We start from the raw sequence: 16,129 nt of genomic DNA on the forward strand, positions 1-16,129 counted from the left end.
CCATGGAGTTATGGCGAGGGAAGAGATTCATTCCTTTGCATGATGTCACCGCGTCGGTGTCCTGAGTGGTGTTTAGGATTCAGCTTTCATGCTCCTGTTTATGTTGGCTTATCGCACTGAGCGATAGCGGTTTCTTTGGGTCGATCCGAGATCCGTCGATTTCGAGACTCTCCAGCAGCACGCAGCATTCGGCATTTTAATTATAATGTTTTAACGCTCGCGAATATGCATATGCGCACGTACTTACATCTAGTAACATAGGGATATAATATCTAGTGATGTCTGAAATCAGACAAGTCGGCCTCCCGGTCTATAATAATATATTGTTAATGTTCTAAAATAGATCCGGACGTTACATATTAATGGCTTAATTTACATCGTGCACTTGATACGCGTACTATATAGTAACTTTCTATTAAATAATCTTAATATTGACAAGGCATATCAACGATGACGTATTCAATCGATACAGTACCACAAATACAGTTTCACTAGGGTCGAAAAATGTAATAGGCACAACCATCTAGTATCTTCATGGCTCAAGACAACTCAGTACTGCTTTCCGATGTTCGAGCAGAGTCAGGGCTAGAATTTTAAAGGTATGTGAAGGGCAGGACGAGAGAGGTAAAGGGATGAGAGGGAAGAGAGGATGGTGGTATGAGGAATGAAGGAGAAGAAGGAGATAAGAAGGGAGTTGAGGAGGTGGAAGGGGGCGGACGAAAAGGCAAGATGGGATATAGGGAGAGGAAGAGAGAGTATAAGAAGCTTTATAAGAGGAAGAAGAAAGAGGAAAGAGAGAGAATGGAAAGGGAGGTAATGGAAACGAGAACAGAGTAAAGGGTTTGATAGTTGGTGAAGAGAGAGACAGAGCGAGGAAGGCTGAAGTAAATGAGAGAATTGAAAAGGAAGAATGGAAGGAATATTTTATGACGGTGATAGGGGAGTAGAGGAGAAGGTGATGAGAGGAAGAGATAGAAGAGGGGGAGAAGGAAGAAATAGGATGGAAGGAGATAAAGGAGGTTATGAAGAAGTTGAAAGGTGGGAAAGCTATAGAGTTAGATGAGGTACCGAACGAAGTATAGAAATATAGAGGGGAAGAGGTAGAAAAATGGGCATGGAGGATGTGTAGAAGGGTATAGAGAGGAGAGGGAAGGCCGGAAAAGTAGAAGGATAGAGTGGTAATACCGATAAGGAAGAAAAGGAATGAAGAGAGGGTAGAGGATTATAGAGAGGTGATATTGATAAGATCATTGTATAAGATATATATGGCAGTTTTAATGGAAAGGTTAAGGGAAGAAGTGGAAGAGAGGGAGCTGCTATCAGAGAGTCAAGCGGGATTTAGGAAGGGAATGGGGACGGTGGATTAGATATGTACGCTAAATTATTTAATAAATACACAGTTGGGGAGGGAAGGAGGAAAAATAGTAGCATTTTTTGTTGATTTGAAGGCAGTTTTTGACTCGGTAGAGAGGGGAAGGTAGATAGAGGCGATGAGAGAGAGGGGAGTGAGAGAGGACTTAGTGGTAAGGATGGAGGAATTGATGATAGAGACGAGAAGTAGGGTGAGGGTAGGAGAGAATGTAGGGTAGAAGAGAATGTAGGGTGGGAAAGAATGTAGGAGATATTGGACGAGTAGGGGATTGAGGCACGGGTGTCTGTTGAATCCGGTGTTATTTAATATTTCGCCAGCAGATCTAGAGGGAATAATGGCTGCATTCAGCAGACTCAACAGTTGCACAACAGTTGAGTAATTTGTAAATGTAATTGGTCTAGATTTAGGGATCTAATAGCAAGAACCAATAATCGTTGATTGCTCACTGAGCGCTTTTTCTACTGAATGCGCCCAATGAAAGAGTGGCTGGAGAGGAGTGGGGATAGAAGAAGAGAAATATTAGACACTGGCGTATACGGATAATATAGTGCTGATGACAGAGGAAGAAAGACATATTAGGGCGATTATAGGAAAGTTGGAGGGATACTTGGACAGCAAAGGGTTGGAACTGAATGTGAGCAAGTCGAAGATTATGAGGTTCAGGAAAAGGGGGGGAGAGAGAGAAGAGGTATGACTGGAGGTGGAAAAGAAAGAAATTGGAGGAGATGAAGGAGTTTAGATATATTTAGGATATGTATTGAAGAAGAATAGAGGACAGAAAGCGCAGGTGAGGGATAAGAGAAGGAGGGCAGCGGTGGTGATGAGAGAGATTTAGGGAATAGGGAAGAGAGTATGGGGGAGGGATTGGAAAAAAAATTATGACTGTTCGATAGATTAGTGTGGACAGTGATGGGGTATGGAGCGGAGATTTGGGGTTGGAAGGAGAGAGAGAAGTTAGAAAAAATTCAAGAAAGGTTTGTGAAGTGGACAATGGGAGTGGAGAGAAAAACACTGGGGTATATGATGAGGGAGGAGGTGGAAAAGGAGAAGATGAGAGGAAGGGCAGGGAAGAGGACTTGGAATTTTGAGAGGAGACTGGAGGAGGGAGGAAGAGGGGTAATGACAAAGAGATGTTGGGAGAAAATGAGGGAGAGGTGGAAAAAAAGCATGATAGTGGGGGGCTGAGAGAAAGAAAGGAAATTGTTTATGGAAGAGAGAGGATGAAGAGTAGTAGAAGAGGAGGAGAAGGGATATGAGGAGTTGGAGGAGAGAGAGAAAAATGCAAAAGAGAGAGATTAGGAAAAGATTAGGAAGTCAAAGAGCAATAAATGATATCAGTTTGTGAAAGGAGAAGGGATAACGTAATACTTGGAAAAAGAGTGGGCAGAAGAAAGGTGGAGAAGAGTGATCAGATTTAGAATGGGGAATACGATGAGGGGGAATATGTATTGGCAGGGGGAGGAGAAGAGGAGATGCAGGATATGTAAGAGGTAGGGTGCGGAGGCGTGTGTATGTGATTAGCGAAGAATTGTAACCATTGACTTTGTAATCCCATACTGAGGATTAATAAAGGATATACATATATATATAAAGATATAGGTCTCGCGGCCGCGCCGCGCACAAATATGATGAGTATGCTTGGCGGTCGGTCAGAAGGAGCCGCTCTCGGCTGAATCTATCGTTCTTAAAATTTAGTCTGGCGCTATTTTATATCTTAGTATATCAGAGTAACGTAATACTTGGTACGAAACTATACATTTAGTATATTTCATTTAAAAGAGATATATGAGCTAAAGATATATTGCAGCGTTTAGTACGTTTTCAGCTTTCGAATAGATTACATGTAAATTTAGACACATCAGTATGAATAGGAAAGGTAGCAGAGATAATCAGATCCGGCAGATAGACAATGCAAAAGAATATTCACTGGGAATCGTTATACCCGAGGATGAAACTAGTTTTACTAGTATATCAGCTGAAAAATTATTATGCTTGGGCAATAGAGAAATCACTGTCGATAATATGCTATCATGCTTTTTTTCCACCACTCCCTCATTTTCTCCCAACATCTCTTTGTCATTACCCCTCTTCCTCCCTCCTCCAGTCTCCTCTCAAAATTCCAAGTCCTCTTCCCTGCCCTTCCTCTCATCTTCTCCTTTTCCACCTCCTCCCTCATCATATACCCCAGTGTTTTTCTCTCCACTCCCATTGTCCACTTCACAAACCTTTCTTGAATTTTTTCTAACTTCTCTCTCTCCTTCCAACCCCAAATCTCCGCTCCATACCCCATCACTGTCCACACTAATCTATCGAACAGTCATAACTTTTTTTTCCAATCCCTCCCCCATACTCTCTTCCCTATTCCCTAAATCTCCCTCATCACCACCGCTGCCCTCCTTCTCTTATCCCTCACCTGCGCTTTCTGTCCTCTATTCTTCTTCAATACATATCCTAAATATATCTAAACTTATATCATTTTACATTTTATGACCCTTATCACATTTTACATTTTTTCTCTGTTTTTTCGGCAATAAGTGCTTTACCCTTATAGAAATATCATACTAAGAATCATTGATAATTACTTATTTTTAGTATTAAAAATACTGGATAATAAGTAATTATCAATGATTCTTAGTATGATATTTCTTATAAGGGGAGTCCCAGTGCCAGTGAGAATTTTTTAAATGTTATGTAACATTGGAATCAAGTAATTAAAATTTGCAAGTAAAATCAGCAAACGTTGTGATATTTACAAGTATTTTCTATTAGAAAATAGAATCGAATAAGGATATTCCGACACGTTATTTTTACATTTCTTTATGATGTCATTTTCACGTTTTATTATTGACGTCGGTGAGATGTGACTTATTCCGATCATTTTCACATCATTATTACGTGATTATAAAAGGATAATTGACGTCACAAATGACCAAAAACTGACGTAAAAATCATGTCACGTTGCTGCCTGGGTTATTATAGCGAATACTTTGCGACTTAGTTCCTAGAACACTTTGAGAATTCGTGAGGAATTAGGGCTAAGGCAAAGAACGAGATGTAATCGTAGACATAAAGTAAGACAGAAAAAAATATAAACGTAAGGCTAATAGCCTTTCATGATTTACGTTTACGTTTTTCTCTTACTTATTTTAGGTCTATCACTATGAAGCTTACGTCTCATTCTTTGCCTTAGTCTTTACAAATATTTTGTTTACAGCAACTACTTTTTGTGCCAATATTCAGTACATGCCAGTGACTGTATAATAATTGATTTATATATTTACATTTTATTCATTTGATTTATAAATTGTTTAATTTATTATTATTTACAGTTATTTATATTTTATGGAATTAATTATATAGTTTTATATAATAGGATAAAGAAAAGAAATTGATGTTAAAAATAAAATGGTGTTAAAATAGCTTTTCATATATAAAATGTTCACTTGTATAATAAATAGACTTATGCGAAGTATATTTTATCCCTAAGTTTATATTAATATTTCTAAAATCCAAATATAGTAACAAACTAAATTGCATTATTTGAAAGTCATTTATTCTTGGATTTAAAATTATATGTTTGAAAGTGCGCTTTACTTACATTTGAAGCTCACATATAACAGTATATACTCAGCGAAAAATGATTCGTTGATTGACGTCAAAATGACATCAAATCGATGTTGAAATCGACAAACCGAATTTGATATTTTGATTGATAATTTGATCAATGAACGAATTATTTTTCACTGGGTATATAGACGTTACAAACATGAAGTCTTAAATAGCTCAGTGGAAAGAGCGGTTGTCTGACAAGCAGAAGATCCCGAGTTCGATCCCAGGCGAGTCTTTTTTCATCTCATATGGCATTAAAAGTTGGACATCTACAGATACATACAAGCATCCTCGGCCAAAGTTTCTGATCTTTCGTGTGGATGTAATAAAATTTATTAAATCCGAAGGAATTTTTATGATTTGAAGTAATTTTATATGAATACTCTGAGAAGTTCTGAGGAACTCCCAATCATGGTGCATGTAACTTCCTAAATCATTCTTATAATATTTTTCCACGAATTCCTAAGAAAGTACAATTCAGAAAAGGAGAAAACTTTAGGAACTTAAAGAATTCATCGTGCTATCTGGGGCAAGCCATCTACAAAATGCTTGTCAAACTCGCCATTGATGAGAAAAATAGGAAACTTTGGAAAAAGAAGATTCAGATGTAAAATCAACTGTCTGGAGATGGTACGTGGAAAAAACGGGAATATTCTTTATTGTACGGTATTACGGCGCTCGCAGGAAAATATTCACGTAAAATAATTGATTCAGTTGTGAAATCGAGCTATTGCAAAATGTGTGAAGTATGGGTAAAAAACGGAGAATGAGGAGGAATTTGAAAGGTGGAAAGAAAGCCATAAAGAATCATGTACTGTTAATCACGATGAATCAGCCGGAAAGATAGAGGTTGGCTCTGTGAAGGAGATGTTTCAACGATCGATTGCACAGTACGGCGTGAAATATACGCACTACATTAGAGATGGCAATAGTAAAACTTTCAAAGATATTCTCGATTTGAATTCATATGACGTCGAAATGAAGAAATTAGAGTGTGTTCTACATGTTAAAAAAAGGATGGGCACACGATTGAGAAGTGAGAAAAAGAAAAACAAACATATTGGAGGAAAGGGCCCTGGTAAATTAACAGATAAATTAATAAAAGATTTGCAAAGTTTTGCTTTGGATTAGCAATTACAAGACACGTGGATTCAGTAGAAGATATGCGGAAAGCTATTTGGGCTACTTATTATCACAAATGCTCAAATGATAAAAAAACGCAGCATACGTATTGCCCAGCCGGAGAGGAGAGTTGGTGTGCATGGCGTCGAGCGGAGGCCGCGAGAACAGTGAAGAATTTCACTCACGATCCGCCGCTCATCGAAACTGTTCAGAAAGTGATTAAGCCGGTTTATGAAGATTTATCTAAAGATGATTTATTGGAACGGGGTTTAGGCGGCAACACGCAGAATGATAACGAAAACTACAACGGCTTGTTATGGCACTTTGCTACAAAATATCTACATTGCGGCTTAAAAATAATTGAAATTACCAATTATCTGGTCGTCGGCATTTTCAATGAAGGCTATTACGCAGTCCTGAAAGTTTTTCAGACGATGGGAGTCGTCATTGGCCCAATAGCCAAGCAATTTGCCAACAAGCGAGACGATAAGCGATTGCGGATCGCTGAGCGTAAACATCACAAGGTGACGAAGGAGGCTCGCATAGCCAACAGAAAAACTCAGGCCGCTCTGAATGAATTTTATGAAGAAGAAGAAAGTATTCTGTACGGAATAACTGATTAGCTGTAAGTACCATAAATTTCAAATTATATACTAAAAATATGTACGTGAAACTTTAAATATGTACGTTTAATTGTGTTTTTCTCAAAACAGTATTTTTCAAACTGATCACCACGATAACTCGAGAACGAATGGTCGAATCCACGAGTGAGTCCCAGATGCGCACATTGACACATCCAATCATATGTCGTTTATAGTCTCTAGAATATCTCTAGACATATGGCGTTGTGGTTGGCTGTGTCCGTTTGTCAATGTGCGCATGTGGGACGTTCCCGAATCCACTTGAAGTTTTGAAGGTACTCTAATAGTACACTTCATTGGCATTAAATTGGTTTTACATTGGTAATATTGGTATATATTGGGGTTACATTGGTTAATGTATATCCAATACATCGCCCATATTGGCAACAAATGGATCGCCAATATGAGCCATGTTTGCACCAATATTGGTTATATATTGGAATGATATTGGCCAATGTATTCCAATATATAGCCAAAATTGACTAAAAATATATTGCCAATATTGCATGCCATGGTTGCGCCAATGTGCAGCCAGTATTGGATAAACAAAAAATTATAATGAAAAGACAATATTGGGCGCCATGATTGAACTCATGTACAGCTCATATTGATAACAAATGGATCGCCAATATAGGGAGGCACAATGTGTATGCATGCACAAATGTTGGTTATACAGGGTGTCCCGCGTAAGACGTACGAAAAGAAAAATATAAGTAGAATATATAAAAGTGAATAAAAATTGTATAGGTAATTTTTCAAACAACTACGTAAAATTTCGAGATAGTAATTAAAATAGTTGGGCATATCAGAGCGCAGCGACACGGTAGGCGGGACATACGGCTCGCCGCGGCCGGCAAAGAAAATGGACGAGCGCACACGTACACACACACAGAGCTACCCATTTCCGTATTCCAAACGGCCCACCTTTCTAGTCTGTAAGATAGGCCCTCGAGCAATCGCATTAAAGAAGATTATTGCACGATTTTGCGTGATAATGCACTCATCTTCTTTAATTAATAATTAAAAATCCATGTGATTATTTGCAAAATAGTAGAGGACTTTTTTGTTCAATTTGACCTAAAGTATAAGTACACGACGGCAGTCGTCGCTATTACAACTCATTTACCATATCCTGCATGATCATTCACAAATTTTCTGCAATTAATATCTCGATACTTCTTGCGAATATCGCAAAACGGTATAGAACTCTTATGTTCACATCAATCCATTCTACGTCCTCACAAAATGCCCGGAGGAGAGTGTGAGATACCCTGTATATATATACAGGGTGTCTCATACTCTCCTCCGGGCATTTTGTGGGGACGTAGAATGGGTTGATGTGAACATAAAAGTTCTATACTGTTTTACGAAATTCGCAATAATAGTCGAAATATTAATTAAAAAAGATTAAGGAAAAACGTACGTTGAATGGTAGAGGACGAACCGCTCGAGTCATAGCGCGGCCCAGTAATATAGCACGCGGATGTCGCGGTGATTAGAAGAATGCACTCACTACCTATATTTATACCGCTGCGCCTCTACGTCTTGCCGCACCGCGCCGAGATAGGACTTTTATGTTCACATCAACCCATTCTACGTCCTCACAAAATGTCCGGAGGAGAGTGTGAGACACCCTATATATATATATATATGTGTGTGTGTGTGTATGTATATAAATATAAGAAACGTCAATGAATCCAGTCGATCGTGAACGTTACAATAATGCAAAGGAGATTTAGATAGGTCGTAAGAATCCAAATAAACAAATAGTTGTCTTTGTAGCACATACATTGATTTATTATACGTAGATTGTTCATAGCTTATTGTTTTTCTATTCTTTATAGCAACAGCAAATATACTATAGATTGGTCAGATTAACAAATGTTCGCTCTCCAATCTGCCGTTGATGCGTCACTCATGTATTGACACACCGGATATAATAACATGAACGACTGAGCCCATGCATCATTGGCAGGTTGTGATACACGGAGGCCTGATCAATCATCCGGGCATGACCGCCTCCGTTTTAGATTTTCCGGCTTCTCAATGATTAATTTTCGATAATTATTCTCATAATTGAAGACATCCAAGAGAGGTCTAGTTAGATAATTAACTAAGTTCACAGCGCGTACTAAAAGCATACTAAGAGTCCTATCGTTTCTTCCTTTGATTTACTCTCACGGTATATCAAAGGTACGCGCTGTCTTCTCCTTTTTTCGCCATTTTATATCCTTTGTTAACGTTCACACGAAATAACGTAACGTGTACGTAATTCAAAAAGGGTCCTTTCCCGTGAAGTAGAAAGTACCCCCTTCACACGCGTTGCATCATACATCGCTCACTCTCTCCCTCTCTCTCTCTCTTTCTCTCGCTCTCGCTCTCCGTCCGTCGACGTTGTCGCATTAAATGCCGTCGCGATTTAACTGGCAAACCGTCTTATGAGTCCCTACACTTTTATAATATTATGTACAATTGTTTGGCACGAAAGTTGTCGCTATTTTATTCCTTTTTCTTTTCTTTTCTTTCCTTTCCGATCGCGCGAAGAAAAGTCCAATATGAACATATCCCCAGCATATGTAAAAGCGACATCGGAGCTTAAGTATTTATTCCCGTCGCGTGCTTCGAGGATGGATGTGACATTCAATGTATTCTGGTAGTGTATATGTGTGTATATATACATACACACACTACTAGAATACATCGAGTATTATATATATATATATATGTATATGTGTGTCTGTGTATGTAATCATTCAAAGATGTGGAAGCTCGCAAGCGGTATACTGTCTCCGATTCGCATGGTCCTGTCCTCTCCCGTATGTCGTTCGACACATCCCGACGATCTTAGTTCTTCTCTTTCTTTTTTTTTTTTAAGTACGTAGCACGTTAGCACGTTACGCTTCTTTGTCCTCTTTTGGTAAGTGTATATATTTCTGTGCTTTCACGATTCTTTGTCATGTTAATAGTGGAATGTATGTTGCCGATGGCACTGCCAAACTTCGTCGTCGTGGGAGACTGTCGGAGCTCCGAGGTCAGTCACATTGCCAATCCGACTCTGATGGGAGTGCTGCGGAAGTTACGATCATGAATCCGGACACGGACGTGAACGCAACACTATCTATACATCTATCTGTCTGTCTGTCTGTCTGTCTGTCTGTCTGTCTGTGTGTGTATGTATGTCTCTCTGTCTATCTTTCCCTTTCTTTTCTTTTTCTCTCTCATCGTAGAGACGGACCGGCAAAGCACTCGTTAATTCGCGATGTGTGAGATCTTATCGTCTTACGAAAAAGATATATTAATTTGCCCCCTTATTAATCGTATCCTAGGAAACTCTGACTGCCACTGGTTCTTAACGAATTCCAGACTGCCCAGCAGCCAGACATACACAACAATTGTCACAACTTAAAGTCGTAGTACTAATACAATGTTATGTAAATATATATTAATATTTAATCATAAATACTCTATAATATGTTATTAACAACTGATCTTTGCTTGCGTTTCCTTTTTTATATTCGTCCGGAGTTTCACGTTTCGTATCGTAATAACTCTGTGTAGATCTGCAAAATATCTACGAAACGTAAATATACATCACGACTTCTTTTTCTCATCATCAACTATCAAGCTTGGAACGTAAATATGTATAAATTAACGTCATCGTGTGAGCACGCATAAAAACCTATTCGGACGAACTTGTATATATCTGTCTAATCTATCTGTTTTGGTCAAACTTTTATTCAAAATCTACTCGCACTCTCTATATTTTGGGAATGACTGAAAACATGGAGAAACACATGTTTCTTTATTTTAAGTGATTAACCTTTTTTACTGAAAAAATTTTTTTTCGGAGGAGTTCCTTCTGGAAACTTGTAGCGAGCTCACGTATGACGTAGATTAAATGGATATAACTGGAGATTATATAACGATATTTGAAAAAATAGGAATACAGATATACAAGAAGAATAAAAAGAAAGGGAATAGAGGAATATTATTTATTCTAAATTAAAGAAATAAAAAGAATAGTGTAAAACAGCCGTAAATATCCTCGGGAAATATTAAGATACGGTGGGGAAAGTACCAAAATTAAAAAAGTTTTTTTTTCAGTCTCTCAAGGTGAACGTAGGTAAGGAAAATTCGAAAGTTTCAAATGATTAACTATACTTTATTAAAAACGTTTTGCTGACGGAACAATTTTAGCAAGTTTGGAGTCGCTATATTCCCCCTATTAAAAAATTATTGGAGGTTAATTTAACCCTTTAAGTATCACTGGTACCAATAGAGACCACTTAGAATCGGGCAGTTGAAACCTTATAAATGTGCTATTTAGAGTGTTTTTGATAATATTTTACTAAAAAAAAGTTACTAGAATGTTTCATGAATTATGCGCCTTAAAGAGTTAAAAAAATGACTTATGTACCTCTATTTTTTTATTCAAACTCTAAGAAGATTCTAAATCCTACTTTTGTTTTCAAGCTTAATTCTTTCTGAAGGAGTTCCTAGTCTTTTAAAAAAAAATTCGATATCTGGGTCCTCTATTTTTTCAGAGAAAACAAACAGCTTAGAGACATCTACCTGTTTTTTCTAGATGGTGAACGTTGTCAGATAACGATTAGATCCATAGTCAAAATCTTGGATATAATTGATAGAGAAATTTCAAAAAAATTCAGCAAACACAGACTGTAATTATTATATAACACATAACATAATGCTAGTATACATTATTAATATTGGGATTAATTAATTTCGTTTTATAACAAGTATAGCGTTCGCATTATATGTTTATGTTATATAATATGTTTATATGCAGATGTCATTTAAATGGCACCTGTTTCTTGTAAAATATGATCCATTAAACAAATAAAAACTGTTAACACGTTACTTACGCGTTATATTTCTGTTATATTATCATAGTCGCTTAAATGAGAAATTACAACTAACATGTACACATAACGTATACGTTACATTACATGTTATATTTCGTTACATTACGACAATGTAACAATTATATTATTGTGTTTGCTGAGAATCTGAGCTAAGCGAAACCAAAATAGGGAACCCAGAGTTTTGAATTTCTAGAATCAATTATTATCTGACAATTTTCGCATTATAGAAGAAAACTACTGAACGACTCTGAGCTCTTTGTCCTCCTTGAAAAAGTAAGAGGAACTTAGATTTTTTTTTAAAGAGAACTAGAGGAATTGCTTCAGGAGATATTAAACCTGAAAATAAAATAGACCCAGACAGCACAAATGTCCAAAATCGAGTCATAAGACATCTTTAGGACGCCTTTAAGACATATTTAAGACAATATCTTATAAACTTGTCTTAAAAATATCTTAAAGACATTTTATGACCCGATTTTGGGCATTGTACTGTCTAGGGAGATTAGTAGAACATTCTTAGACAAACATTATTTTGCGCCATCTCGCGCGATTCTCTATGACCTTCTTAGTCTAAGTAAAAAATAAAAGTAAAAAATAAAAGGATTATTTTTTTAAATTTGATTCTTTAATTCGAATAGGAATAATGCAGTAACTTCGAATTTGCAACAAAATTTTCTTATTAATAAAACTTTTTCAATGAGGTATGACTAAGTTTTTTTTGCCATTTGAAATTTTTGGGTTCCCCCAACGTCTAGCCTGCCTTGGGAGACTGAAGAAAAAATTTTTTGATAAAAAGGTTACCCTTCAAAATAAAAAATGTTTCGGCGTTTCTCTATATTTTTAATCATTCCAAAAATATAGAAAGTACGAACAGATTTTAGAAACATCCCGCAGTCGCGTAATGCATATATACAATGAAATTGACTAATCTAATTAAATCTAATGTAAAACACATCTTTCTGTTGGACAAATCATGATTGTTTGATTTCCTCGTGCATATGCAATTATGCAAGTTTGTCCGAATAGACTTTAAGTTCGTAGCTTCCTTCAATACTGCTTAATGTATTGCATGTTTATGTATGTATACTCGTTTGTAAAACAGTTCGGACATTTTCTCTTCGATGTACTTCGGAATATAGTTGACATCCAAATGAGAAAATTTGCGTTTGAGTTTTTCTCATATGATAGGATCTCTCGTTGGATGCATCTCGGAAATGAGTCGCAAAAAAAAAAAGAAAATACTCAAACCGCTGTGCAAACGAATGTGCGTGTGTGCGCATATGGTCACGTGTGTATCGTATGTAAAGATCTATTATAATTTTACTAAAAAAATATTGATCGATAAGAGAGCTACGTACAGTGCTATAATTATTAACATTTAAAAATGAGATCTATTTTGCCTTTCTATTAATGTAAGAACAAACATTAAGAATCATCAATCGGGGATTTTTTTTATACTGTGTATATTATGTGTGTCCGTGTGATTTGAAAACCTTATCTACCTGTCCCTCTCTCTGCTTCCTCTCGACGAGTGGTTGTTCCTTCCCTTTTTCTCTTGCGTTGTATGTGCCTGCCTTATGTTTAAGTTCGTGCATCGCAACCGCCGTCAGACGATTTCATCAAGGCCGATTTTGTTTCATTACTGCAGTGCCAAATCGATCGAGTCCTCTGTCTTGCGTGGCTACGTGCTCGCGATCACGGCAACGTATTCTCATCCACTTTCACATAACGTTTGTTCATTCACTCAGAAGATTTCCGCGTCCGGTTCGTTCGGTGGTGCAGCCTGTAGCGCCAACTGCATGCTGGACTCTGTATTTCGCCGCTTCATTTTACCCTTAGTCTTCTTCAGCATCGTAGCCTAGGAAGGGACAGGATCAGGGAACGCACAAAGGAGTAGTCGATAAAAAATGTCAGTCAATGTCACTGACAAAATAGAAAGTAGAAAGTAGAAATAGAAATTACGATCAACTCAAGATCAACGAATCATACACAGAAAAAGAAGGGAAAGAAGAAGAAGTAGAGAAGAGGAAGAAACGTTACTCTCGTAAAAGCTAAACACTACTATCCGGTAATAGAATGCGTCTAATCCACACATTACGACAAGCTCGAGCTAGCTGCGTTGGATCGAGGCATCGACAAGGTATAATTACGGAAGTCGATCGGTTTTACATGCACCAACGAGGAGGGACCGGATTTTTCTCTTTTTATCTCGTTTTCTATTTTTTTCTTTCTCTTTTTATGGATGTATCGCTCAGATACGGCACACGTTCATCACACCGAGGCTCCTGCTTTGCACGCGCGTGCGTATGACGCCGTTCGAGCGCGCATCGAGGAACCTAGGCTGAGATCTCGCGCGCGCGCGCATCTTCAACGAGAGAGAGAGACTAAAAACGATCGAGCGAGCGGTTGTAAGCTGTGGTATGGTTGGATTACTCGTCCGTGCTCTTGTCCCCCTCCCCATTAGCAGGTAGAATCGACGGTTCGGTATTGCGACGCTTGATCTTACTTTTTTTCAACATGGTAGCTTGAAGTGAACAAAGGAATAAGGAAAATATTAGTCGAAATGCAATCAGGGGAAGGGAAAGCATGCGCTGATGGGTATCAGCAATCAGGTTACGCTTTCTTACGGAGAATACGTAGAGCATTGATGTAATGTGAAACGAAAAAAGTACTACAAACTAATACATACGGATGCTCCTGTCAAAAGTTTACGTGCCACAAAAAACGTTATGCCCCATCATTCTACGTAAACCCGAACAGTGAGAGAAAGGGTGCAATCACTTTTCCTTGATGTGTATATATATATATATACTCCACACAATATAGGGATTATCAAAACATATACTGATATTGATATATCGCAAACTATCTATGTTACATTCTGTCCGTTATTTTTGTGGAATTATGGGGTTTTCGGTGAGATTCTACGGCGGGATATTACCTTGAGTGCGGACTTCAAGACCACGATATCTCCCGAACTCTGCACCCACGGTTCACCGTCCACTTGCACAGGTATATCCGAGTTCAGGTGAATTTTTATGTGTCCGCCCTGTCGAACGAAATTCGCCAAGAGTAAAAAAATGTACTCATATACGGTCACCTCGGATATTGTTTTCGGTGGGTGTTCGGGCTTAGTGAAATTCTTACTTGTGCTATCCTCATAGCCGTGCGTAAACCCGACTGTATCTGTCCAAGATGCATAACGCCCGTGACTCCGACAACTTCTAGCATACCATCCCAGTGATTTGGCGTATAAAATTGATCTTCTTTGGTATCTGGTCCCCAGGGATTAGCACCAGAACCCCAACTAAGTTGTAAGAAAACGAAAGAGAATCTCGTTGAAAAAAACACATAAGATATACTTCTTCTTCTATGACGCACAAGTGTATTCTAGTAATTACCTTAAAATATTCAGAATAATTATTCCTTCTACCTGTGGTAATTCAACCAATTTGCCGTCTACTTCTAACCGAATTTCTTTGTGTAAATCCTTGCACGGCTTGCGCTTGACCATTTTACGTAAACCCATCGTCACGTACACGCCTTTATTCCGTAATCTGCTTTTGAATTTGTTAGGGTTTTCTTCTCTCGCATTATGAAAGTCCAAACATAAATCTGCATCGACGCCAATGCCAAAATAATTATTCATTACATAAATTTGCGTGTTATCTTCGCTACTTGACCCTGCACCTGTAACATATAAATGGCATATAATTTTTTCAAGATTTCTGGTACCACTGCTGCGGGATCCTAGATTAATGATGTCAAAAGGGGAAAAACACACGCCAAAAATTCTTATTATTTTCAATATACAAAGACATCTGTATGAAAGAACACTTCAGAGAGATTGCGTACTTGTTAAATGCTGGGAAAACTATCCTTTTTTTGACAGTCAATAAATAGTTTTAAAATAAACGTGGTACGCAAGAATTTTTAGAATATATTTTCTCGCTTCTGATCGTCGTCAATCCAGGGTTTCGCAAGAGTAAAACTAGAACTAAACCTTAATAAAGTTTTTTATCTAAAAAAAACGGCCGTATCTATCGACAGACAATGTTTATAGTCCGATCGTGTACTTAAGACTCCTTGTACCTCGCCGTCCATGTCGGATTTGTGACGTCAGAAACGAGGAATGAGATGCTGACGAAAATTGTGCCATTTCTGAATAAAGACAAATATAGATGAAAGAGGATTTGAGATTGCTTGAGCATACTTGTAAAATTGTCCAAAAGGTATTTCTTTTCCTTGATGTCCTGTTCCTTGATGAATAATAGTCGTATAATAAATGGTGAAATGGAACACGTGAAATGATGAAATGATTATATGTTGTCTGCATGCTTCATTTTACTATTTATTATACGACTATTTACTGATCGTCAGGGGAAAGGGATAGTTTTCAGAAAATTATAAAGGTGTATTCACGCGATCTTAAGTACTCTTTCGCACATTTATCTTTATTTAGAAATGACACGCGTAATTTTTGTCAGCGTGTCATTTCTCGT

General features: G+C 37.7%; 2 protein-coding genes across 10 annotated transcripts in view; one reads left to right on the forward strand and one right to left on the reverse strand.

The window, feature by feature from the left end:
• Nucleotides 1-5,389: 5,389 nt before the first annotated feature.
• Nucleotides 5,390-6,860, forward strand: LOC116852084. Its single transcript, XM_032832087.1, has one exon. The coding sequence runs from the start codon at nt 6,145-6,147 to the stop codon at nt 6,724-6,726; it is 582 nt and encodes a 193-aa protein (XP_032687978.1). The 5' UTR covers nt 5,390-6,144; the 3' UTR covers nt 6,727-6,860.
• A 1,654-nt stretch (nt 6,861-8,514) lies between these two features.
• LOC116852086 (diacylglycerol kinase theta) overlaps nt 8,515-16,129 on the reverse strand; it is a 33,952-nt gene continuing 26,337 nt past the window's right edge. For 7 of the 9 annotated variants that reach the window (XM_032832091.1, XM_032832092.1, XM_032832090.1 and 4 more), the window contains 4 exons: nt 15,029-15,317; nt 14,775-14,934; nt 14,569-14,676; nt 8,515-13,485 (listed from right to left, as the gene is read on the reverse strand). In XM_032832091.1, the coding sequence (XP_032687982.1) occupies nt 13,372-13,485; nt 14,569-14,676; nt 14,775-14,934; nt 15,029-15,317 (671 nt within the window). In that variant the 3' untranslated portion in view covers nt 8,515-13,371. Of the gene's footprint in view, nt 14,153-14,568; nt 14,677-14,774; nt 14,935-15,028; nt 15,318-16,129 lie in introns of all 9 variants that reach the window. The other 2 variants (XM_032832093.1, XM_032832098.1) reach the window with 1 other exon arrangement.

This window comes from Odontomachus brunneus, unplaced genomic scaffold, assembly GCF_010583005.1.
Source record: "Odontomachus brunneus isolate Ranch 3 - 2012 unplaced genomic scaffold, Obru_v1 Obru_scaffold_201, whole genome shotgun sequence".
In the NCBI taxonomy this organism is placed as follows: Eukaryota; Metazoa; Arthropoda; class Insecta; order Hymenoptera; family Formicidae; genus Odontomachus; species Odontomachus brunneus.